General features: G+C 24.7%; 1 protein-coding gene across 1 annotated transcript; it reads left to right on the top strand.

Annotated features, from left to right (window-relative positions):
* Positions 1 to 18: 18 nt before the first annotated feature.
* Positions 19 to 24,299, top strand: LOC107444832 (protein HID1). The gene is made up of 19 exons (XM_043039986.3): positions 19 to 339; positions 1,338 to 1,551; positions 2,030 to 2,148; positions 2,316 to 2,360; positions 3,160 to 3,213; positions 4,068 to 4,236; positions 4,387 to 4,441; positions 7,099 to 7,288; positions 8,654 to 8,851; positions 9,162 to 9,252; positions 10,737 to 10,888; positions 10,996 to 11,074; positions 12,572 to 12,633; positions 13,641 to 13,743; positions 13,835 to 14,080; positions 14,308 to 14,525; positions 15,019 to 15,284; positions 17,151 to 17,309; positions 22,916 to 24,299. Exons 1-19 carry the CDS (start codon positions 274 to 276, stop codon positions 22,977 to 22,979), a joined length of 2,550 nt encoding a protein of 849 aa, XP_042895920.1. The 5' UTR covers positions 19 to 273; the 3' UTR covers positions 22,980 to 24,299.
* The last annotated feature ends 347 nt before the right edge of the window (positions 24,300 to 24,646 follow it).

The raw sequence follows: 24,646 nt of genomic DNA, 5'->3' as shown, positions 1-24,646 counted from the left end.
AAATATTCTTCTTGTGGAATTTTATTAAGTAATGCCATGATTCGTTGTAAATATTAAGTACTATTAGAAAAATAAAACATTGTCCAATCAGATTTTAGAATTTTATTTCATCACTTCCTGTTCTGATTTTTGTAAAACTGTCTCTTACGACTCTTAAAACATTTGATTGACGGATTAGGCTTGAGTTTGATTTCTGCTTAGTTTTGGTATTATTATGACTGATAAATTGTGAAATACATGGTTTTACTACATGATTGAATCTATCCTGCTGTCATGGGAAACACTGATACTAAGCTGAATTTCAGAAAGGCGGTCATTCAACTCACGACAAAAACACAAGTAATCGGAAAAACGATATTTTGTCCAAATGCTAAGCATATTGCAATGTTTACCTTCTGTACCATATTTCGATATCATACTATTTAATCCGTTTAAAAATTGTTCATAATTTAAGCAGTGTACTATTTTCAAGTTTTTTACTTTGTCCTCTCATTATTATTTTGAATCTTCCCTGAAAATGTTTCAAGTTCTTTTTAATTTTTTCTGGTGCATTCCAAATTAACCATGATTTCTTCTTTTTTTTCCCTCTCCTTTGGTAGTGTTGATACTAAAGAATTTATTGTTATGCATTTTTTAATATCAACACTACTAAACTTTGAAATATACTAAAAAAAATTTTTTTATAATAGCATTTTTTATTTATTTTATTTTTTTAAAATTTTTATATTGAAAAATATATTAGATTTTACAATTATATGCTTTCATAACCGTAATAATATTTATTTTCTATTAACTGCTATTCTCTCAAGAAAAGATTTGAAATAAAATCATGCCTTACAGCTCATAAAATATTTGTGATAATATTATTGTATTCTTTTAAATCTTTTGTTTAAGTGGCTGAAATTTTGTCTCTCTTTAAAGTACTTCTTCTTATTTACAAAAAGTAAATGATGGTATCTTATTTTATTGTAACGTTTTGGGGAATGTTTTATAAATTTTTTCATAAACAATCTTATTTCAAATATGTTGAGGATGATTACAAATTTAGCATCTATTATTGTAGGCGTGGTATTAATCTTAAATATATTTGGTACAACCAAAGGTAATTTACAGAGAAAGGTACGTCATTTTTTTTAAACGAAATATTTCTGAGTTGACAATTTAGGATAAGTAATGTTTTCTTTATTCAATAAGGCATTCATGGTTGAAACACAATTTTCACGTGATTGTTTTTAAATATCAATTTTTGACATGCTCTTAATATTTTTATAAACATATATATTGATATTTACTTTTTTGAATCAAATATTTTCATTAAATGATAAAAACTATTTTAGCCCATTGAAGCAAAAGACGATGTATTTTGGGATCAATTTTGGTCAGAAAGTACTCAGAGTGCCCAAGATGTTTTTACTCTTATACCTGCAGCTGAAATTCGAGCTCTACGTGAAGAATCTCCTTCTAATTTAGCCACACTTTGTTATAAGGCTGTTGAAAAACTTGTTGCAGCTGCTGATAGTTTGTGTAACACCTATACACAACAGCAAACAGGCAAGTCTTATTATATGACTGTTTTTAAAATTTGTATTTGCTAATGTCAATTTCTTTTAGGCTTTATAATTCTTAGAAAAAATATCTAATTAAACAAAATAAATTTTTTATATTAATTTATTTTTCATATAAATTATTTTAATAAATAGTTTAATAAATTTGAGTGAGTTTTAATAAATTTGAGTCTTTTGTAACTGACTTATCATAAGTTCCTAACTTATTGAAATGTATTATAATAGAATTATATCTAACTCATTGAAATTATTATAATTTTATATTTAATATTTGCCTTAATTTTTTTCAATAATAGTAATAATAATTTGATTTTATGATTCTAACTGTTTTTCTTTCTTCTTTAATCATTAATAAACATTGCTTTTTGTTGTTGATCATTTCATTAAGTATAAATTTTACTGAATACAGTTAAAAAAGAAAATTAGTTTTGTTTATTTGTAGAAATTATGCATTTTTTTTCCAGTGTTGAATTGTGTGAGACTTTTAACAAGAATATTGCCATACATTTTTGAAGAGCCAGACTGGAGAGGATTCTTTTGGTCTAGTCTTCCAGGAAGGTCTAGTGATGAAACTGATGACGAAGTATGCCTTTTGTTTAGTTATATTTTCAAAAACAGGGATGTGTTATGCATTTTTTTTTAAAATTAAGGATACTTAATATTTTTTTTTTGTAGATGCTTGTAGCATCTTAGATTTTTTAAATGAATTAAATATTTTTTCATTTAATTAAAGTGTTTTCATTCTTTCAGGCAGAAAATATGCCTCTTTCCCAGTCTTTGATAAGTGCTTTGTGTGTAAGTATTTTTTTTCCTTCACCTACAATAAATACTTATTTTTCATATTTATTTTTATATTTTTTAAAAAATATTTTTTGAAAAGGGCAATTAAAATGCATAATTAAATACATTATTCAAAATTAATCATGTTTGAGAACAAAATATACTTGTCCAACTATAAATAAATAACATTAATAACCAATTTTAATTTTACATATAAGTTGCATGCGCCCCCCAAGCATTGTTAAGCACTTCTCATTTTTTTGGCCATGAGATCAAATTACAACAAGATTCTTAATGCTATGTAAATTTGACCTCAGTCAGCTAAAAAGTACAGCACCCAAGCAGGTATCCATCTTCCTCAACAGTGTGAAGACTTCAACTGCAACAGATTTAACACCCCACTAGGATTTAACTTCTGATTCATCGCTCACCAACAGCTGAATCAGAGGAATGTCCTAATGTCCACTCAAAATGCACCTATAAATCACATGCAGCTTTGTTTACTTATCATTATTTACGAAGTGTTCTAAATCTTTTCTGGATGTTTAAAAAAAAAAATTCATCACAAATTTTGATTTTCTTTGCCAGATTAATCTAAATTGGCACTTGAATTTGTACAAGTTATTAGTTCTGTTATGTGTAAGTTAATTGAGCTAAGATAATTTTCAGGAACTGCAAAATTTATTGCATACCTAATTACATTTGCTATAGAGAAAAAAATTTTGAATTTATTATTTTTATTGGGTATTTGTAATTATACTTAAAATTTTTACTATATTTATTTTATTATTTACTTTTATATTTCTTTTCATAGGATCTGTTGTTTTGTCCAGATTTTACTGTATCTGCTGGGAAAAAATCTGGGCCAGTAAGTTAACTCAATAGTCTATAGGAAACTGCAGCTTATCTGTCTTTTTACACTAACAATAAGTATTTCTTTCAACTAATCGTTTTTCCAAAAGGAATATTTTGAAATAAAAAGAGAACATTTGTTTATTTAATATTTTTCTTTCATTTAACCTAAAATAAGACAAATGTTTCAGTTTAAGAACTAAACTCTTTGTCATAATATATTCAACATTCCTTTATTTTTTGTATTCTATCTCATATTTATGGTACTGAAATAATTTTTAAACTGTATTATTTGAGACTTAAAATTATGAAATGCATTAGTGTGCAATTATTCTATTTTTTACCTCTTGAGCTTGAAGCCAACTGGCTGAATTCTGTATTGTTTTCGTACTGTTTTCTCCACTGAATTTCATTAGGGAATGTTAATTTTCTTTTATATTTTGAAAGTTAAATTGAAATCTGTGTTTGACTTCTAAAAGCAGTATAAATATGAGGCCCGTTTTAAAGATAGTGTGTTTAAATAATACTTTATGGAAAATTTCTAAAAAATGATAACATAACAAGTGTAGTTTTTTGGAGGGAAGGGCATCATTATAAAGGCCTAATGTACTTACAGCCATTGAAAGATTAATGGAAAAGTCTAAATCTAATCTAATCTATCTAAATCTAATTTGCATAATCTCGTAAGACTGTTATACATTAATTAAAGTGTGCAGATATTTATTACCATTTTTTTTTCAGTCATAATCTAACTTGGAATTTAATTTATCTTCAACCATTTGTATCAAACTTAGTACACTATACTACTTTTTATTACTAACAAAATATTTATAACAAACACTTTGTTAATTTAATTGAACACATTTTTAGGATAACCCTGAAGATCTCCAGTCTATTGACAGCTGTGAATACATATGGGAAGCTGGAGTTGGTTTTGCCCATACCCCAACTCATGTACCTCAACATGATTACAACAGGACTGAAATTTTAAAATTGTTGCTTGCCTGTTTTAGTCAAACTATGTATATGCCAGCAGCAGGTTACATGAATATTATATTTACTTTTTAATGCTTAAATTTGTGCATTTAATATTTTTTGTTTGGATGTCATGACATAGTTTTATTTTCTTTCTTATTATAATGTATTTTTAATAATGACAGTAAATTTAAAATATTTTCAACTATTGCAGATGTAAATCTTAACCCAAACAAATGGATTCAATATTTCACATCAGCTGATAACAGGTAAATAATTAAAATTTTTATGATTATTTTTATATCATATTATAATGAATTTTATGATTATTTTTATATATATATTGATTTTGTTAAATAGTTATATGAATGATACTAAAGAATATTTAATACTTTCAAAAATTTGCAGCAGGTAATAGTATACCACTTGTCACTTCACGGGTGTAGCATAAACAATAGCTTCATCCATATAAAAAGTTTGGTTCACGAGCCATTTAGCTCTCAGCTAATATGGAAGGAGACAGAGAAATAGTGTGAAATAAATATTTTATTTACGGTATTTATTGTTATTCGCAAATAATTACTAAAAGATATTTAATTATGACCTTTAAGCAAATATGAACTATTATGGCTTTTTTCTAGAATTTTATCATTAAATTAGCATTTTATGAAATAAATTAACTAATAAGAATTAATTGATAATTTTTTTGAAATCACATTATCGATGGATGCCCAACAATATTATCACCTGGATGTCTAAATGCCTTCCAGATTCTTCGGCATTCTTTATGTCAATCAATATTTATCAAGTATCTAATAATATCTCTGTGCTACTTGGGCTCTGAAACTATCCAATTTTTTCTTAATTATATGACAATAGAATAAGTGTTTAATTAATAACTTATATATTTGAAGAACGGAAAACATCACTATTTTTTATAGATTTTTTTTTTTCTCAAAATGAACCAGTCTGTTTCAGTCTGGCAAAGTTCAGAAATGGAAGACCTGTTACTTTTCTTGGCCCATTAATCAATTTTTATCTGTATTTCTTATATGGATAATGTGCACATAAATTGCATATCTCTCTTCTCCTATGCATTTTTATTGAAAGGCTTTACATTAATATGTTTTAAATTAAATTATCATATATTAAAAAATTCAACTTAGTAAAACTATGTTGATTTCATTTCTTTTGAAGCAGATAAAAAAAATATTTCTCAGATTTACTTCAGTATTGCACTCTCTTCTAGAAAATGAAATTAATTAAAAGTTATTCTCTCTTCCAAATAAGATACGAACGTTTTTGAGCACTGCTTATCCAAATAAGGAACTAACATGTAAAGAAATCTTTGTTCTTGGCCCTTTTGCACTAAATTATGTGACTGGAAATGCTTAGTAATGTTTTATGAGTACTGACAATTATTCTTTATGGACTATGACTGGACATAATCTGTTGGTAATTTTTTTGATCTAGTTTACAAGTAAAGAATTCTCCTGTCTTAGCCCTTTATTCACTAGATTATGTGACTGGACATAATCTATTCACACCACTCTTTATATCTTAAGTTAATTGTTTAAAATATTTTAATTCTAAATGAATGATTGTTTTAAAATTTAATACTGTGGTGTGCAAATGTTGCTTATATGAGTGAAAAATAAATAACTGTTTATTAATATAAACAAAAAGAACTATTTAAAAAAACTAAAATAAGCTGCAATAATTTTATGTTCAAATGTCTCCAGCCAGATTAAAATTTTAATTTAATTGAGATTATTTTTAATAAATATAATTGAGAAATTAAAGTAACAGTTGAAAAAATAAATTTTATAGCCATGTCTTTTTCAGCAATCATAGCTGCACAAAAGTGTGGTAGTTAATATCAATAAGGTAATAATGTGATATTATTTGAATTTGTTTATATAAAAAGTAGTATTATATTTGTTTTTCACTCACTTCAACAGCAGAAAGCTTAAAAATAATTTAAAAAATATACTGATCAGAGACCTTTGTATGCCATTGTATTATGTTCTAGAAAATATTTTTTAGTTTAACATCCTATGTTTTAAATATTGATGATTATTTTAAACGTCTTGGTTGTATTTGTCCTGATATGATATTAATAAGACTGAATGATATAAAATGTATTAGGCGGCTTCCTCTTATATAGAAATTACTTCCATTTTTTTTATTATCCTTTATTGATAGATTTTTTTATATACTTATTTGTTTGCATGAATGTCACAGAATAATTATCAGTTCAGGTATCTGAATTGTTTAGATTTAGTTTTGGTTGAAATCAATGTAAATTCAGTTTAGTAAATTGAAAGTGGTATAGCATAAAATTTACTACTACTTCTACCAAAAGTAAAAAAAGTTGGCAACTCTGTGTATGCCATTTAAATCTCCTTCTTCACGTATATTCAATAGTACAGTAGGGAACCGATTATCCGGAACAATCGGGACCATCGCTATTCCGGATAACTGATTTTTCCGGTTTTCTGAATCGCTACAAAAAGCAGTTTTTTTTATTGTTAAACCCAACTAAAAAAAATATTTGGAAATAATCTTAAAAAGAAGAAAAAATTAAGTAATATGTTAATGATTATTTCCAAAATGATGGTAAGGTAAACATCTTTCAAGAAAGAAGGAAAAATCCTAAAATCTTATGAGGAAAAAAAAATTTTTTTTTTAATGATGGCGGGAAAATTTATCGAATTTCGTTCCGGTCTTTTGGTTTTCCGATTTCCGGATAACGAGTTCTATACTGTATATGCATATAATAGATAATAACTTGTTAAAAATCGCAAAATTTTTATATTCAATATTTCTTTTCATAAAGCTATACATATTTTTTTTCTATGATGAAGTATTAATAATTTTATCCTTGAACTAACCACTTTAAATTACCTTTTTTCTTTTCTTATAGACATGCCTTGCCACTTTTTACATCTTTATTAAATGTAGTTTGTGCTTATGATCCTGTTGGATATGGTGTTCCATTTAATCATCTTTTATTCACGGACTCAAGGGAACCATTAGTTGAAGTTGCTTTGCAATTATTAATTGTATCTTTGGATCATGATTTTAGAGAGCCATCAAATGAAGAAGGGTCTGAAGTAATATATGATTTGCTGAAAATAAAACAATATAAATTTATTATAGAAATTGTTTTCTAATCATTGTTTTAAAATACTAAATAATAAATAAATATACAAGTTTCTCATCTTTTCCGAAAATGTATTGTATTAAGTAAAAAGCATATAATTGATTAATTGAAGCTTCTTGCTAAAAATGTGAATATAATGGAGGTGTATACTATTTTGTGTAGTATTTTTTTTTCTTTTTTAAGGTTTTTAGTAAATTCTGTTGCCATATTAAAACAATATGTTTTGATAAAATTCTGTATTTACATTGAAATTTATACGAAAACAATTTATTATATTTCATATAAAAATGAACAAATTACTAGAAATGAACATTTAAAACTAAAAATGTAATTCAGTCACGATTTAAAAAAATTATATTTATTAAATTAAGCAATTTCATAAATTTTCTTTTCCCTGATTAAAATGACAGCATAAATTTTATTTAACTAATAAGAAATTTCCAAATTGATGGGCATGCTACTAAAATGGACAAAAATAAAAAATGACTTTTTAAAACTAAAAATATAATCCAGATGTATATAATTGATGATAATTGAAGATAAATATAATTGATGGAGCGAAACCGTACCTGCCAAATAGTGTAATTTTACAAATTTTCTTTTCCTTGATTAAAATGAATACAGAAAACCCTATTTTATGGATGATAATTCCCAGAATTAACAAGTTATTCCAAAACTGTTTGGTTATTTTGGTTAGAAAATATCAGAGGATGTGGATAGATGCAGTCAAGATCTCACAGGCTCAGATGAATTATGAGTTTTAATTGTTATGTGGATGGGACAGGAAATATTTTCTTATATTTATCCACTCCATAGCTCAGAGAAGCGAGGTGTATTCTACTCTCAGTTTTGCAGATTATTTGATTTTTGTCTTTGCATAGTGTGGCTCATGGTGTCTCCAATTTAATAAAATAAATTTCTTGATCTCTATGAATTTGTTATTTTCAGCCTCTGACCGCCTAAAAAAACTATTTCTTTTTATAAGTTTGCTATTGTAGTATCTTTTTTATGTTATTTTTTTATTAATGAAAAAGTTTTCAGTTCTGAAATGTTGAATAAATGTCTAATCTGTGAATAACATTTTGATGAATTAAGAGATTTTTATTTGCCTAGTTATCATTTTCATGTAAATGGTTGGGCTAAAATAAGATTATTATTTTATACTATTTATTGCCTGTGTAACAAAATTACTCAATTAAAGACAGTATTCTCCCATTGTTATTTTTTTTATGTGTATTATGCCATTTATGTGAATGAAAACATTCTTTGTGTATAGTGTTTTAAAGTAATATTTCTAATTTTTGTTTCATTTCAGAAATCTTTCCCCAGTAATTTATTCATTAACTATTTATCCCGAATACATAGAGAAGAAGATTTCAGTTTTATTTTAAAAGGCTTTACAAGACTACTGAACAATCCTCTGATACAGACATACATACCTAATTCCACCAAAAAAGTTCAGTTTCATCAAGAGTTGCTGATATTTTTTTGGAAAATGTGTGATTACAACAAAGTAAGCATCATTAGTAGTGTTTATAAGTGTTTTTCATTATGAATTACATTTTTTTTCATGTTATTCAGTTTTGGTATTTAATAAGTGTTATTTTTTAAAATGATTGAATACTTTTATAAGTATTTTTTAAAAAAATTGTATAGTTTTCTATTAAATTATTGATTGAAAATTATGTGCAATTTTAATTAAAAATAGTAATATTTTTTACTGTTCTTCCTCTTAATGTAAAGTGATCTTCCTTGTTATATTTGCATGGTTGCTAGCACATCTTTATATATATAATTAAAATAATTTAATTCTTTTATTTTAGAAATTTATGTTCTATGTTCTGAAAAGCAGTGAAGTACTTGAAGTATTGGTTCCAATTTTATATCATTTGAACGATGCTAGAGCTGATCAATGTAAGAATTTTAGAAAAAGTTTTAATCCTTTTTTTTTTAATTTTTGCTTTGAATGAGGAATTCAATCTCTTGAAAATAATTTAGATATTTTTTGTGATTTGTTAGAGGGTTTTTATTTGTGTGTGTGTAACTAAAATAATACACATTGAAAGAACAAAATTTTCTCTTCTTTGTTCCTTCATAAATCACAACTTTTTGATATAAGAAAAAGATCACTAACTTATAAAATATTCAAAAATAGAAGTTGGGCTATTTTAAATTAAGAATTCTTAATTAGAAATAAGTTTAAATGATTTTGTTTCTGTTATCAATGTTATGACGAAGTTGAAAAAGAAACTGCTATTTAAAACTACTTCATAAAATAAAAATGCTACAGAAAATACTTACAATAAATAATAAAGTAAATAATGAATGATTTAAATATCATACATGCGAAGTCTTTTTCTTTCATTCAAGGGAAACCTTATTATTTTAAGGGAAGAGACCTCCATTGCATACAATGAGGAATAATATATCAAACATTTCATCTGTCTATTGAATTGAAAAAAAATCTTAAACATAAATGAAATTCTGCATATTGTTCCTTTAATTTTCTCATTGATGCATTTTTTTTTAATATTTACAATGAAATAGCAAATGAATTTATGAAATAGAGAATTTATAATACATAATGTTAATAATGAGAGGTTTAAAAAATTGTAGTCCAGAAATTGGTTCTCAAAAATTGATCTGCATTAGAAATTTTGCCACTTCTTAATTTTCAAAAATAATGTGTTGTTCTTGCTGTGAAAAATGCATAGAAATGTGAAGGCAGGATAAAAAAAAAATAATTTATGAATTCTAGGTTTTGGTGATGAGAAATTGAAATGAATGAAATTATACTATGTTGGGCTGTCCAAATGTTTATGGTGGTGAAGTTTTCTGTCTAATCTATGCTTAAGTTCAAAAGTCAGCAAAACAATTATTTTAAATATAATATGAATATTTTTTCATTTTGTTTATTTTCATATGATATGGATATAACCATTATATTAAAATGGTCGCTGTTAACCATTTTTAAAATAAACTGTTTAAACTATTAACTCTAATAACTTATCTAATTTTTAATTAATCTTTTTCTTCTTCTTTTCCTCTAATCCCCATATCAAAGGTATAAAAAACAACTGCAAGAAATATTGTCTCAAATTTTATTTAACAAAAATACTAAAATAAAAAAATAGGCTCTATGATTAATATTTATAATAATAATTATATAAATTATTAAATATATTATTTTTTAGTAATTTTTTCCTAATTCTTGCCATTTAAATATTTCTAATAATTCATAATTTTAGACACCACATGGAATTACTAATTCCTTGTTTGAGAAGAATTGTGGCATCCTTTCAATGAAATATTTGTTGTGTTTTCTTTATTATATCTGTAATTTTTAATGTATTACTGTAAGTAATGTAAATTGTTATTTGTTGTGTTTTTTTTTCTAGCTCGAGTAGGACTTGTACATATTGGTGTGTTCATATTATTGTTACTTAGTGGTGAAAGAAATTTTGGAGTTAGATTAAACAAGCCTTATACAGCTAGCGTACCAATGGACATTCCAGTATTTACAGGAACACATGCTGACCTGTTAATAATTGTGAGTGTCACATAAGTATTTTCTTTGTATTGACAAAAAACAGTCTTGTATATTTTTATATAAAAATATTTTTACCATACAATAAATTCTATTTTTTCTTCATTTAGGTCTTTCACAAGATCATTACTACTGGTCACCAACGGCTTCAACCCCTGTTTGATTGTCTTTTGACAATCATTGTAAATGGTAATTTATAAACTTGTGTGTTTTTGTATTTGTTACTATCATCACAATTTATTTTTTTTATTTTTAAATTATGTAAAAATCTTTTTTTAAAAAAGAAAAGCTATCTTTTTCATTTTGTAAAATTTCTTTCAGTAAATAACATTGTATTACTCTCAGCCAAATAATTTTACATTATTTAATAAAAATATAAATGGCCAGAATTAGAAATAATAAAAAAATTCTTAATCACTAATCATAAAAATAAAAATCTATTAAATTGGTTTTTGAATAGTTTAAATACTCAATTTAATATTTATTTTTAAATTATATTTTTTTAGCCTAATATTTAATTTAATAGTTGACATGGTTTTTATTTCTATTAACAAATTTTTTTTAGTTTAGGAACTGTTTTTTTTTCTTCAGTAGAACTAAAGTGATTTTCCATAAAATTTTCTGAATTATGAAAGATTTACATTTTTTTTTAAAGCTCATTTGACTTCCATTACAAAATTCTTATAGTTTACAATTCCTTACATAATTCTATGTAATTATACTCTGTTTTTACATTTTTGCTTCCTATCTAAACAACAAATTTTCTGCACTATTTAGATTAGAGAAACTCCATGTGATTTAGATGAAATAATTTGTCTATGTATATATATAACTTATTATTAAATGAACATTTCAAGCCTAACATTAATTATGATATAAATTTCTTTTAAGGATATTTTCTTAATAGATTATAAAAATGTGTTAACGATTTAATAAATAATTAATTATTTATTAATATTTTATTAATCCTACAACAAAATTTGAATAAAATGTAATGAAGTTTTTTACTGTGCTTTTTATGAATTATCTATTTAATTTTTACTTTAGAGTGCATAACCTTTTAAAGAGCCATCGGAAAAATAATTTGGCATTCAGGGACTACAATGAATTTAAACTATGAAGACATAATGTAGAAAAAATATTTACAAAGTATATGTATAGTGTTTTTAGAATAATAATGATTAAAAAATGCTGTTAGGTTTTTATGTGTTTCTGTAATGTCATTTTATCGAATTTTCAACTTTTCTTCATTTATTTGTTTAACTTTTTTATTATTTATAAATTACTTGTTTACTTTTTGTTCTAGAAATTTTAAAATTTCAAAATTTTTAATCTTTTGACACTTTGAGTTGGTACCTGTTGTTCATTCCTATGTATATGCATATTTTTCTGAATGATGTTCTTGCATTTCTTGTTATTAGCTTAATATATTTAAAAGTTACATTTTATTCTATACTTTTTATTTTAGCTTAACACTAAAGTACACACACATACATAATCTACACTTTTAGTTATAAAAAATGTCTTCAAAAATTTTTAAAATTTCAACAATATTTTGACACTTTGAATTGGTACCTGTTGTGTATTCCTATGTATATCCATACTTTTCTGAGCTATGCACTTACAGATTTTGTGATTAGCTTAAAATATTTAAAAGTTACATTTTGTTTGTTCTTTTTATTTTAGTTTCACCCTATTTAAAGACTCTTTCTATGGTTGCGAGTACTAAACTTCTTCATCTTTTAGAGGTATTGCATAATTTTTATTATTATAAAATTATTTGAAACTCAATTGACTAATATTCAAACTTATTTAAAAGTATTCCACTGTTTAATGTAGCATAATATATTTGAAAGACAAAATTTGGCAATTTCTGTAGTATCTTTGAGTATACCTTAAATGAATTAAGTTAAGTAGATTTATGCTTTTAAATTAAATTTGTTTAAAGAGAATAATCAACTAGCTGTGATTTTAGAGCGATTGCTAAACTAGATGAAAATATTTAATTTCTGATTTTTTTTCCTATGAAAATTTTTATAAAGAAAAGTGGGGAAGATTTTTTAGACTTCAATTCTTGCTTTATTTAAAATAAATTTATTTTCGCCTACACAATAGCAGAAAAACCAACACTATCTTTAAAAACAAATTTTGCATGAAACCACCATTACAATTACTAGAAAGCTAATAGCTAACTCCCTCATATGTGTGGTTTATGATGCATATTATAAGGGAATTATTTATGAACTAAATATAATTTCAAATTGTAATCCCTAAATCACAAGGAATTCGGCTTTTTAAAAGAAAAATATTGATAATAAGTTGTAAAAAAGTTGATGAGGGAAAATAACCAAATGCTGACATTTTAGTACAAATAATAATGCATAGGATAGTATTACTCACTAAAAAATTCTTTAAGGAAAGCAGAATTTATTAAGAACAATCGTAGATGGCAAGTCTCCTAAAGTTGTGTCGAATAAGGCTTAATGTAGTTTTCATGATGTCACACTTGGGATAAATGGGTGATTTCTCCAACAGAAACCAAGTGAAATGTTTGGTGCTTATCTAAGATTAAGTTTTTACACATTAGTTATTAAAAACTTTAAATGTGAAATATTATAAAGAAAATACGAACTTCTAACTTTAAATAAATATATTTTACGTAAAATAAGACTAAGTATTTTTCTTTTCTTCAAGTCATTTAAAAATGATCTTTCAGATTAAAATTGTTTCATTGAGCTGATATTTATCTTTTTAGGCATTTAGTACTCCATGGTATCTTTATACAAGTGCAACTAATCATCATCTTGTATTTTTTCTGTTGGAAATATTTAACAATATCATACAGTATCAGTTTGATGGTAAGTACTATTTATCCTTCAGGAATTAAAAATTCAACTACTTGTTGAAATATAAAAATATTATAAGTATTTTTTTTTTTTTACATTTTAGGAAATTCAAATTTAGTGTATACCATTATAAGGAAACGCTACGTATTTCACTCCTTGGCTAATTTACCTACAGATCATAGCACCATTCAAAAATCTTTGAGCAAACGTAACAAGCTTGTGCCCTCAACCAGTACTATGAGTCTTAATAGTTGTGCTTCAGGTGTAAATAGCCAAAGTATGGAAGGCTCAACTCCTGCTAAACCTGCTGAAAAGGGAACTTTAAATGCCTCATTAGCTGCTACTCCATGTATGTTAAAATTAATAGTATATTCATTTGAATTACTTTTTCTTCATAAGAAATTAATATAGGTGCTTAATGATACTTTATCTATTTATTGTCTTTAGCTATGATTGTCACTCTCATTTCTGTAGTTGTAAACTAACTTTAATATTTAGCTTAAATATATTTTATTTGATAACATTACTTAGTAACAATTATCAAGCTAAATTCTTCTAATTGTTAACCATTTTCAGGTATTGATAAAATGACTGAAAGAGAACGTGCTCATCCACCTAGTGCTCCCACCAGTCCTACTGAAACATCCCCTCCAACACTAAATGACTCTGGTGAAGAAACAAGCTGTGCCAGTAAAAATCCTAATACTGAAAGCTCATCTCAGGGATTAGAACCAGAAGGGCAAGAAATGATTAATTCAAACGTCACAAAAGAAGATTCCACTTGTAGAAAAAAAGTAAAATATTGTGTGATTAAAAATAAAGTGGGGGGGGGGTAAAATTTTTTATTTTTACTGTGGAAATTATTTCAAGCCAGTTATTTCTAGTTTTTAAAGACCTGAGAATGCCTAAAAACATTTTTTTAGAAGACTAGTAGTTGAGGTAGTGATATCTTTTTCCTGGCTATTATTTTTTTATTATTTAAAAATTAGATTTGACACTCCAATTCTTTTTCATTTCCTGAACTAAATTGGGGCCTACAATACAAGACATGGAAGAAAATTCTGATTTTTGAAGTTTTTTTTAATCTGTTAATTTTAATTTTATTCTATTCTCACATCTTGATCCTAAAAATTTTTGATGCTATTTTTTCATAAATAAATATTGTTATAGACGAGAGGGTAAAGTGTTAGTATTAGTCTTGGTTGCTATTTTGATTATTTGAAAATTGAATTATTAATTCAATTTATGTTTCAAAATAAAGACGTAAAATTATTTTTTTTCAATTAGCCAACATCACCTCCTCTGAGTCCAACAAACTCGATAGATTCATCTGGTTCAGAAGCAGCATCAACTGCAACCAATTCTTTTCCAAGAGCACGAGCTAGTTCTGCTGCAAGTTATTCCACTGCTAGTTCAGTCACTGGTGTTCCTCCAAGTCAGTGGATACCAACTTCTGATTGGGTTGTTTCATGGAAGCAAAAATTACCTCTTCAAACAATTATGAGGCTTCTTCAAGTTCTTGTTCCTCAAGTGGAAAAAATATGCATTGATAAGTAAATATGGCAAAAATTTTAATTTAATAAATCATTGTTTGAAGTCTTTCTCTGTTATAAGATATGGTGAGAAAAGAGAAGTAGACAAAATGAATCTTTTAAAATTATTATAAATCTTTGTTTCATGGTCACTTTTTGCAAACATAATTATGCAAAGATTTAGAGGGAAAACAAGAGCTGGTTTTGAGAGGATGCTATGCTTTTTATACTATCCAAACAACTATAAGCTAAGGTTCATAATACTGTCCAAACTCTATATATACTATCTATACAATTATATACTATTCAAGCTATATTTCTAAGTGTTTTTAAAATGCTTATTTTAATTCATTGTTGTGGTGTTTAAACTTTGACAAGCTCTTTGGTAGCATTATGCCTTTTTATGTTTGTTAACAAAAAGAATGTAAAAGAAAAAAGCTAAAAACAGATATGATTTATTCATTTATTTGCAATGCCATTTCAACAAAAGATCTCTTTCTTTCACCTTTGCATTGTTTTTTTTTTAAATTTTGTCCAAAAGAAAGAAGAAGAAAAAATGCTTCTCCATGAAGGAATCTGAATTCCCCACACATTTGTTAATCTAATTGGCCAAACACCTTTTTTAACTCATTACAGTGGGTCTGTATTTCACAAAATAATTTTTAAAAGTTAAAATACTCTCTTAAACTTCAATTACTTAGACCTTTTTTTTAATAGTTTTATAATTTCTTGAATCTGTAATAAAAAAGAGATATCTATGTTTGAAAAGAAGTTGCTTGAATCATCCAGACCAAAGAAGTAATTTTGTATGACATTTGAGCATAGAAAAGAAGCTAAGAAGAAAAATTTGAGACAGTGGCTAATTAAAAAAAGGTTAAAAGAAACTGATACTTATTAGAAGTTAGTTACTGTGGACAATCATATTGCAGTATGTTTAAAAGTTATATATCTATGTAACTTTTAAAATGTCAATACATTATTTTGGATAAAGTGCTTAAAAAATATTGCATTTTTAATATTGCAAATTTGCATCCAATATTAATTTGTTGTAATAAATTACCAATGTGTCTTCAAAGTTACCTAATTAATTGAAGAAATTCATTAAAAATCAAATCATTAAAATTTTGAATCAGTGAGAAAGACATTATAAAACTAAAAATATAGTATGCTGTGATTTCTGTGGTACTATTTGTCCTTTATTCACCTTGTCTAGTTTTCTTTTCATTTTTAACACAAAATATACCTATTCTTCATTTGGACACAAATAGTTCAATAAGTTAGTCCAATTTAATAAGGTCAAAAAAAATTTTAAATTTTATGTTAACAGTTTTTACACAATTTAAACTATAAAATTTTAATAACATTGGTTTAATATTTCTGAAAAATGAAATTTTAAAAAGCTGTAGTTTTAAATTTTCATTTCTGAATAGGTGTTTGACAGGTTTCCTTTTATATTTTGTCATTCTAAATTACTTAGTTTAAAATGAATTAAATATTTGTGTACCTGACAATTTAAATATTCTTCGAACATTTTTAAATCAAATAATATAATTATCAAAAAATATTTTTTGCATAGAATTATCTTTGGATAAATTTTAAAATTTAATATTTTTATATACACTTAAAGTGATAAGTGAGAATGACATAACACATATCAAGTGTATTAGCAATAAGAGGATCCAAACGTTCAACTGCTCGCGTCCTCGTTCGACATTAAATTTTGAACCATTAAGATTCACATTTTGTTAAGTTCAATCATTAGAACACAAGTTATACAGAATGCTATTTTTTGTGCTTGCTATTCACACGAAAAAATGCGAACTGAACCAAAATTATTTCATTTGTCATCTTTTTTTGAAATCTTAATTATTATTTTCTTATATACAGAGGGCTGACAGATGAAAGTGAAATTTTGAAGTTTTTGCAACATGGAACACTGGTTGGACTTCTCCCAGTCCCTCATCCAATACTAATTCGAAAATATCAAGCAAACAGCGGAACAACTATGTGGTTTCGTACTTATATGTGGGGTGTTATTTATTTACGGTAAGTTTGGTTTCCCTTAATGGTAGCAGTATAAATAAATAACATTTTAAAATTAATTACTCGTCATTATAAATAATGTTTCAGTTCAGTTGAGCAAATAGATGTTCTCTATTCCTCAATGAAAATATTAAAATACTGTTAGTTATTTAAACCTGGTAAATTTATAGTATATTAATTTTATATATATATATATATATATATATATATATATATATATATATATATATATATATATATATATATATTAAATTGGTAGTTTAAATAAACATTTTTAGAATAGAACATAACATATTCAAATGAAAAGAAAAAAACTTCACTAGGAAAGAAATAATTATGTCTTCATGCATTCAAAATTTGCTTCTTATCACTTACAAAACTTATTTATTCCAGTGCTGACTTCAATGTAATTCATTTTTTATCAAATTAGTACCACCCTGTATTTATTCAAGTAAGCCCATATTCTTGAAGGTGAGGGAGCAGTTCATTTATATGAGGTCTTTACATCTATACTGCATATAAATAAAATGCTCCGTAATTCAACGTTTGAGTAATTTAAGTCTGTTGAAACTTCATTATTTTTTGTCCTTTTTTAAGCCTCCCCATTTCTTAATGCAACTATGGTAAACAATACCAGCATAAATTTAAAACACTATCTTTTTTTTTCTACACTGTAAGATATGTGTAAAGATATGTATATCTATTTACTGGGTCCAAAAATTTGTCTGGATCTAGGTACCCTGCATAAACTGAATCTTTTTACCAAATGGTTCTGGGTGTTTTGAAAAATTCTATTTATCGTCCACCTAGATCTAGGTGTTAAGTAAAAATTAGATTTATAACCCTGTATAATATTATAGAATTTATGCAAGACAATGTAAAAATTACTATATATCCCAGTATATAAGTAGATTTTTTTCAAACCCTGAAAATTTTAAGAAAATCAGGGGGTAGACTTATACACCGGTAATATTGTTGGACATTCGTTGATTGTGAAATATCACCAACATTATTATTAAACAATGAGATAGATATGAATAACTCTATATCAATATACCTCTTTTCTTTCAAAAACTATTTTTAATGTATTACATACAATTAATTTTTCATTTTCTTTCATCATATCTTTACACATAAAGGTTTTTTTTAAAAAACAATATTTTACATTCCTTTCAGAAAAAAACTAAAATTAAGATATTCAAGAGTATTTCAAAAATATAACATCTTTATTTATAAAGGTTTTTTTTATAAATAATATTGTAAATTGGATTCAGAAAAAAAAACTTTGAATAAGAAAAGTGACGATAAATTATTCAGTAGTACAATTTCAAAAAATATAACATAGTGAAAACTTTTAAAACATGCCATAAAACTACAAGTTTTTTAACTGTGTATCGGATTCAGTAATGTTAGCAGTAGGACTGGGCGATATTAGAAATTATATATCGTGATATATCATCAGTTTTGCATCGCGGTATAGCGATGTATCGCGATATAGCATTTTTGAATTTCATTTACTTTGAGGCACAGAAAGTCAGATTTCTATCAAGACTTCATATGCATATTGATTTAAATCAATTTATAAATTTGAAAATATATATGTTTTGCTAAAGAAAGATATTAAATAAATTGACTAAGATGTACAAATCTTACTTAAAATATTTATTGAAAAAATGTGTGTAGATACAGAATGAAATATTTGCACTTCTTTATCGTTTATAAGGTATAAGCAGTCTTAATTTAAGTTAACCCCTAAAACACCCTTAATGAAAAAAAATATTGTTATTAAACAAAAGCTGATTTTAAAATTTCAAAATATATTTTAATTAAAATAAAAGTTAGATTGACTAAAAGCCTAAGTTAAAAATTAAAAATGTTCGAATTTTAAACTAAAAAGTAAACATAAGATTTGTAATAATTTCTTAAAATTTTCGTTCTCCGAAAGATTTCTCAGTTTAAAAATAGAAAGGGAATTTATAAAGATATCTAGCTGAAATTATTGAAAGAAAATTTAAAAAATTAAAAAAAAAGTTTGTTAAGAAATTCATTATACACTTAAAACAAAGTGTTAAAAATATTTTTTTTTTTTAAAAAAAGAAACTTTTTTCAGCAAATCAATATTTGCTTGTACTATTATGCGTAAATAATTACAGAATTATTAAATTCGATCGTAATGTTCAAATTCTTAATGAAGAAGTAAACACAAGTTTTGTTATATTTTCTAAAAATGATCACGCAAATAACAAAAGATTTCTTAGTTTAAAAATAAAAAAATAAATAAAAGTGAAATTTATCAATATATTTACCCAACAGCATAGGAACAAAATTTAAAAAATAAGTTCGCTAAAAAATTATTTGTATGCTTAAAACAAAGAGCTAAATAAATTTTAGAAAAAAAATGCTTCTTAAACACTATTTTTATTATTATTTCATATAAATAATTAAATTAAATTAAATAATGACCAAATTATGAACAAAAACAAAGTAAGGCAAAGTTTCTTAATTAAATTCTTAAAAATAAAAACAAAAGAATTGTGATATTCGGTAATATATTTAGCTAATTAACTAATAATATAAAGCAAAAATTAAAAAAAAATAATGATTTTACTCTCTAATAAAACGAAGTAGTAATTGATAAAAAAAAATAAAAAAAGAAATGAATAAAATTCGCAAACTTTTCAAATTCTTTTGAACAAATAAAGTTTATTGACTTATGTCCAAAAAATAAGTTTTGTTTTAACTTTATTTCTAAAAATAAAAACAACTCAAGATTTATAAATTTAAAATCAGTAATAGAAGCCCATTAAATTATTAGAAGTTTTATCCGAAAGGTTTTTAATAAATTAAAAGAAAGTAAAAAAATAACCTAACAAATTTATTTACTTTGTAATTTAATTCCTTATGGGTGCCTTAAATTAGATTTCCGATAATTTTCACATTTAAAAATATAAAAAAAGTTTTGTCAGAAAATAAATAAAAAACTTGCCTAATTAATGAAGAAACTTTTCTTTATAAATTCTTTTCAATAATAGATTGCGTTCAGAACAAGGTTACGACGGTGATCACGAAGTTAATCCCATTGAAAATAATCTACAAGAAACGATTTCAAATCGCGAAGGTGCGAAAACGAACATGTGATATAACGATATAAGGTTTCAAAAGTGATTCTGATTCTACCGCTCATCAGTCAAGGCCGTCTCAACATAACGAAACAATATCGTCTTCCACAGCACGAGTTGGCATCGGAACGTAAGAGAAAGTCCTTGCGTGTATCGCTATATCGTCTTCTTCACTCGACGGCTTAAATCAGATTTCTGGTGCATCGCTTGGAATGAAAGTTGCTGTATCGGTTTGCCGATATAGGCGTTAAATCGATATGTCGCGATATATCGATTTATAGCCCAGTCCTAGTTAGCAGTGTCATCATACAAATCCCACTTTGCAAACTTGATTAACAATCTTACATCATTTGCAAATTTATCTTTATTTGAAATGTCACCTCATTGCATTTTTATTTGAAGTTAAATGTATCAAATCTGAAGAGAACAATGTGAAATATTTTTGTGGACTTAGTTTTTAATTTTAGAAATTTTCATACTTAGTTTTTTCAACGGTTGACTTATTCATTTGACACCAGAAATTATCTATCTCGTAATAAAAAACAGGGGGTTGACCTATACATTGAGATAGACAGCATATAATATTCTATCAAAAATAAAGCTTTAAGTAATTTTTATGATGCAAATATATAAATATAAACATGTAATTATTTCTACATTTATAGAATCCAAAATACTCATATCTACTATACATAAAATATTTTATTTTATTACTATATCTTCTATGTCTAAAAATGTTTATCTAAACATATTCTTGTTTAGTACTAATTTTACAAGGGAATTTCGTTTGCCTGGTTCTGAAAATATTTCTAATGAAATTTCTGTATTAATGAAAGGGAACATATGAGTATAAGGAGTATTTAAGGGAATATATGAGTATAAACATGCATATTTATTTTTACATTTATTAAATCTAAAAAATTATATCTGCTATAGATAAAAAAATTTCTTGTACTACTTTTTCTATATCTAAAATTGTTTATCTAAACTATAGCAAAAAATATTCAGGAAACTGGTCAGATTTAGTACTCTTTTATTTGTTTAGTACGAATTTTACATTTGAATTTCATTTGCATAGTTCTAAAAATAGCTACTCTACACCAGAAAATATTTCTAATGAACTTTCTATATTATTAAAAATAAAATTCCAAGCGAATATATGAATATTAACATTTGTATTTATTTCTACATTTATTAAATCTAAAGAGCTGTATCTACTATAACTCTAAAAGTTTATTTTATTATTATATCTAAACTATATCTTAAGATATTTAGAAAACTGGCCAGATTTAGTGCTTTTTATTTACTTAGTACTAAATTTACGTTTGAATTTATTTTGTCTAGTTATAAAAATAGCCATAATACACCAGAAATTATTTACAATGAAATTTTTATATGAATGAAAATAAAGTTTTAAGTAAATATATGAGTATAAATATGCATATTCATTTTTACATTCATTAAATCTAAAAAACTAAATCAAAAAATCAAATATAAAAAATAATTTAAAAACGTTTTTGTTATTATATCTTCTATTTCTAAAATAAATTATATTTATTTATCTAAATAGATTTTATCTGAATTATATCTAAATAGATTCAGAAAACTGTTTAGATTTAGTGCTTTTTATTAGTTTAATACTAATTTCACATTTAAATTTTATTTGCCTAGTATTAAAAATAGCTACAATACACCTGAAAGTATTTTATAAATTATTTCTTATTCCTATATTAGGGGGGAGGTGAAAACATATTTATTTAAAAAAGTCATCAAAATGGTACTTACATACATTCATTGGTTGAAACTTCCAGGTGTAAACATCACCATGATATCATTTAATTATGTATTGAATTATAATAAGCTTAATGTCAAGTTTAGTATGTTTTTAATTCTGGTTGAAGGAAACATTAAAAGTATTACATATGCTTTTTTTTTTAACATATCTCACTGAAATAATGTAAATTTTTTTTCAAATTAATTTTTGTCTAAATTTAATTATTTTTGTAATTTAAAATTCTTTTCTCACTATTTTGGATACAAATAGTGTTTGAAGTGATCTTATTACAACTACTAATATCAATATGAAAATTTTAACTTAAGTTTGATGTAATAATACAAGTTATACTTTATCTTTTAATTTGTTATTTCAACACAGTTTTGTTAATGATGGCCTTCGTAGAGACATTTCATATAATAACGTTTTTATCCCTAACCTTTTTAAATTAATTTTTAAATTATATTGAAGTGTTAAGTACAAATTATGAACTGATACACATCTCTATTATAATTTGAGTTGTTTCAGAAAATCAAGAAATAACCATTTTAAACATAATTTGACTCATTTAAATTTCATTCGAATCCAATTTCATTCCCATGTTTTTAATACCTGCTGCAAATCTATGTTAAATTTTATCTTGATTATTGAATGCTATAGTTTTACAATAACAATTATACAGAACATGTTATCAAACAAACAAATTTATTTTGCAGGAATGTCGACCCACCAATATGGTACGATACTGATGTTAAACTGTTTGAAATTCAAAGAATATAAATTTTCTCCCTTCCTGGTGATTGACTAAACCACTATTCCAAGATGTTTTAATGATAAATAAAACCAAAACTTTTATTCCAAAGATGTATGCATTTTAAAATTTAATTATTTGTTTTATTAAATATTTATTTTCTGTTTGATTGTTCTAATTATGAACAATTATAGAAGTATAATTTTATTCCTTACATTTCATAAAGTATTTTTCTTATTTCTGTATTCAATATTCTACTGTAAATTTTCATGCCATAGCCATGAAATTTGAGCATATTTTTAATTATACTACATAATTTTCTAATAAAGTTGGAGGAATTATTATAAAAAAGAATATTTAAAGGATAATTAAAAATTAATTTCATTACATAAATCATAAAATTTGTATTATGTATAAATAATATTTATGTACATGTAAATAAAACATTTGATTTTTAAATAGAACATTATTTTTATAGACATATTATGAAATAATTATATTTAATTTCTATTATTAAATTTACTCATTGATTTATAATAGTGCCTCTAAAAAGTTTTATTTATTTGTTTTTTAAACATTAATATATTAATTTGTTTTGTATATCCATTTAATTGTTAGGAAATAAATAAAATAAAAATCTGGATAGTAAAATGTAAGGAAAACCTTAAAGTAATCTTAATTTTCCTAGGGTTATTTTACAGTAAGTAGTATGAAAATATTTTATTATTTTAAAATAGACTGAATAAATTTAAGTTTGAATTTATATAATGTTTTTATTTTATTTCCTAGACCATTGCCAATAGTCCATTATAAGTATATATAGTATATACTTATAATGGACTAGTTCTTTAGTGTGACACAAATTTTTCAACAAATGCATTCATGTTACTTTCAAAACCTTTCTAAACTTCGTCCTCAAATTTCTGTTTGGACTGTGATGAGTAAAAATAATTTACAACCAAAATATTTGCTGTGCATTTTATATTTTTAATTATATATTACTTTACTGATGCATGCATTTATTTAAAGTTTTTATATAATAAATAGATATTTGGGTGTATTCTAGTTTCTTGTTATTTGTTTGATGTTTTTAAACCACATTATTTTGATATTTGTTGATTATTTTATAAAACAAAATTTATTTGATGCACGAACTACTTTTACTTTCATTTTTGCTTTAATATATCTAACATTATTCTAGTCTGTTTTGTGTGAGATTCTTTTTTTTTATTTATATTAAAACTATGACTGTGCAATTTTACTATAGTTTTTTGTCAATTATAAATATTTAAGGTCATAATAAAAATTCATGTATTTATGAAAAATAAAATATTCCATTCCTTTATGAATTGAATTTGTGTTTTTTTTTTTACTGTTTTTTGCTTTTATGAATTACATCAAGCAAAAGCTATATCAAAATTAAAACTAAATAATAATAGAATAATACTTTTTGTTTTCTTTTGTCAGTAATATAAATTTTATTATAATATAAATTTTCAGTAATATAAATTTTATAATTGTTATGTGATGTCGCACTGTGATACATAAAATATATTGCAAAACACTTACTATTAGATATGAATTTTTTTACAAAATTTTACTAGACCTTTTTTTAAAGATATTGGAATTTTAAGTATCTCAAACAAAAATTTATTCATTTTTCCTAACATTGAAATATTTACGTTATTTTCTAGCT

The sequence above is a fragment of the Parasteatoda tepidariorum genome, chromosome 7, assembly GCF_982258835.1.
Source record: "Parasteatoda tepidariorum strain Cologne lab strain chromosome 7, Ptep-v5.0, whole genome shotgun sequence".
NCBI lineage: Eukaryota > Metazoa > Arthropoda > Arachnida > Araneae > Theridiidae > Parasteatoda > Parasteatoda tepidariorum.
This window is presented reverse-complemented; position numbering and strand designations above follow the sequence as displayed.

Excerpts from the sequence above, each read along its gene's own strand:
- LOC107444832 (XM_043039986.3), top strand. The coding sequence starts at position 274 with ATGGGAAACACTGATACTAAGCTGAATTTCAGAAAGGCGGTCATTCAA. Across the intron at positions 2,361-3,159 it reads CTTTGATAAGTGCTTTGTGT|GATCTGTTGTTTTGTCCAGA; the intron begins GTAAGTATTTTT and ends TTCTTTTCATAG. Across the intron at positions 12,634-13,640 it reads AACTTCTTCATCTTTTAGAG|GCATTTAGTACTCCATGGTA; the intron begins GTATTGCATAAT and ends TTATCTTTTTAG.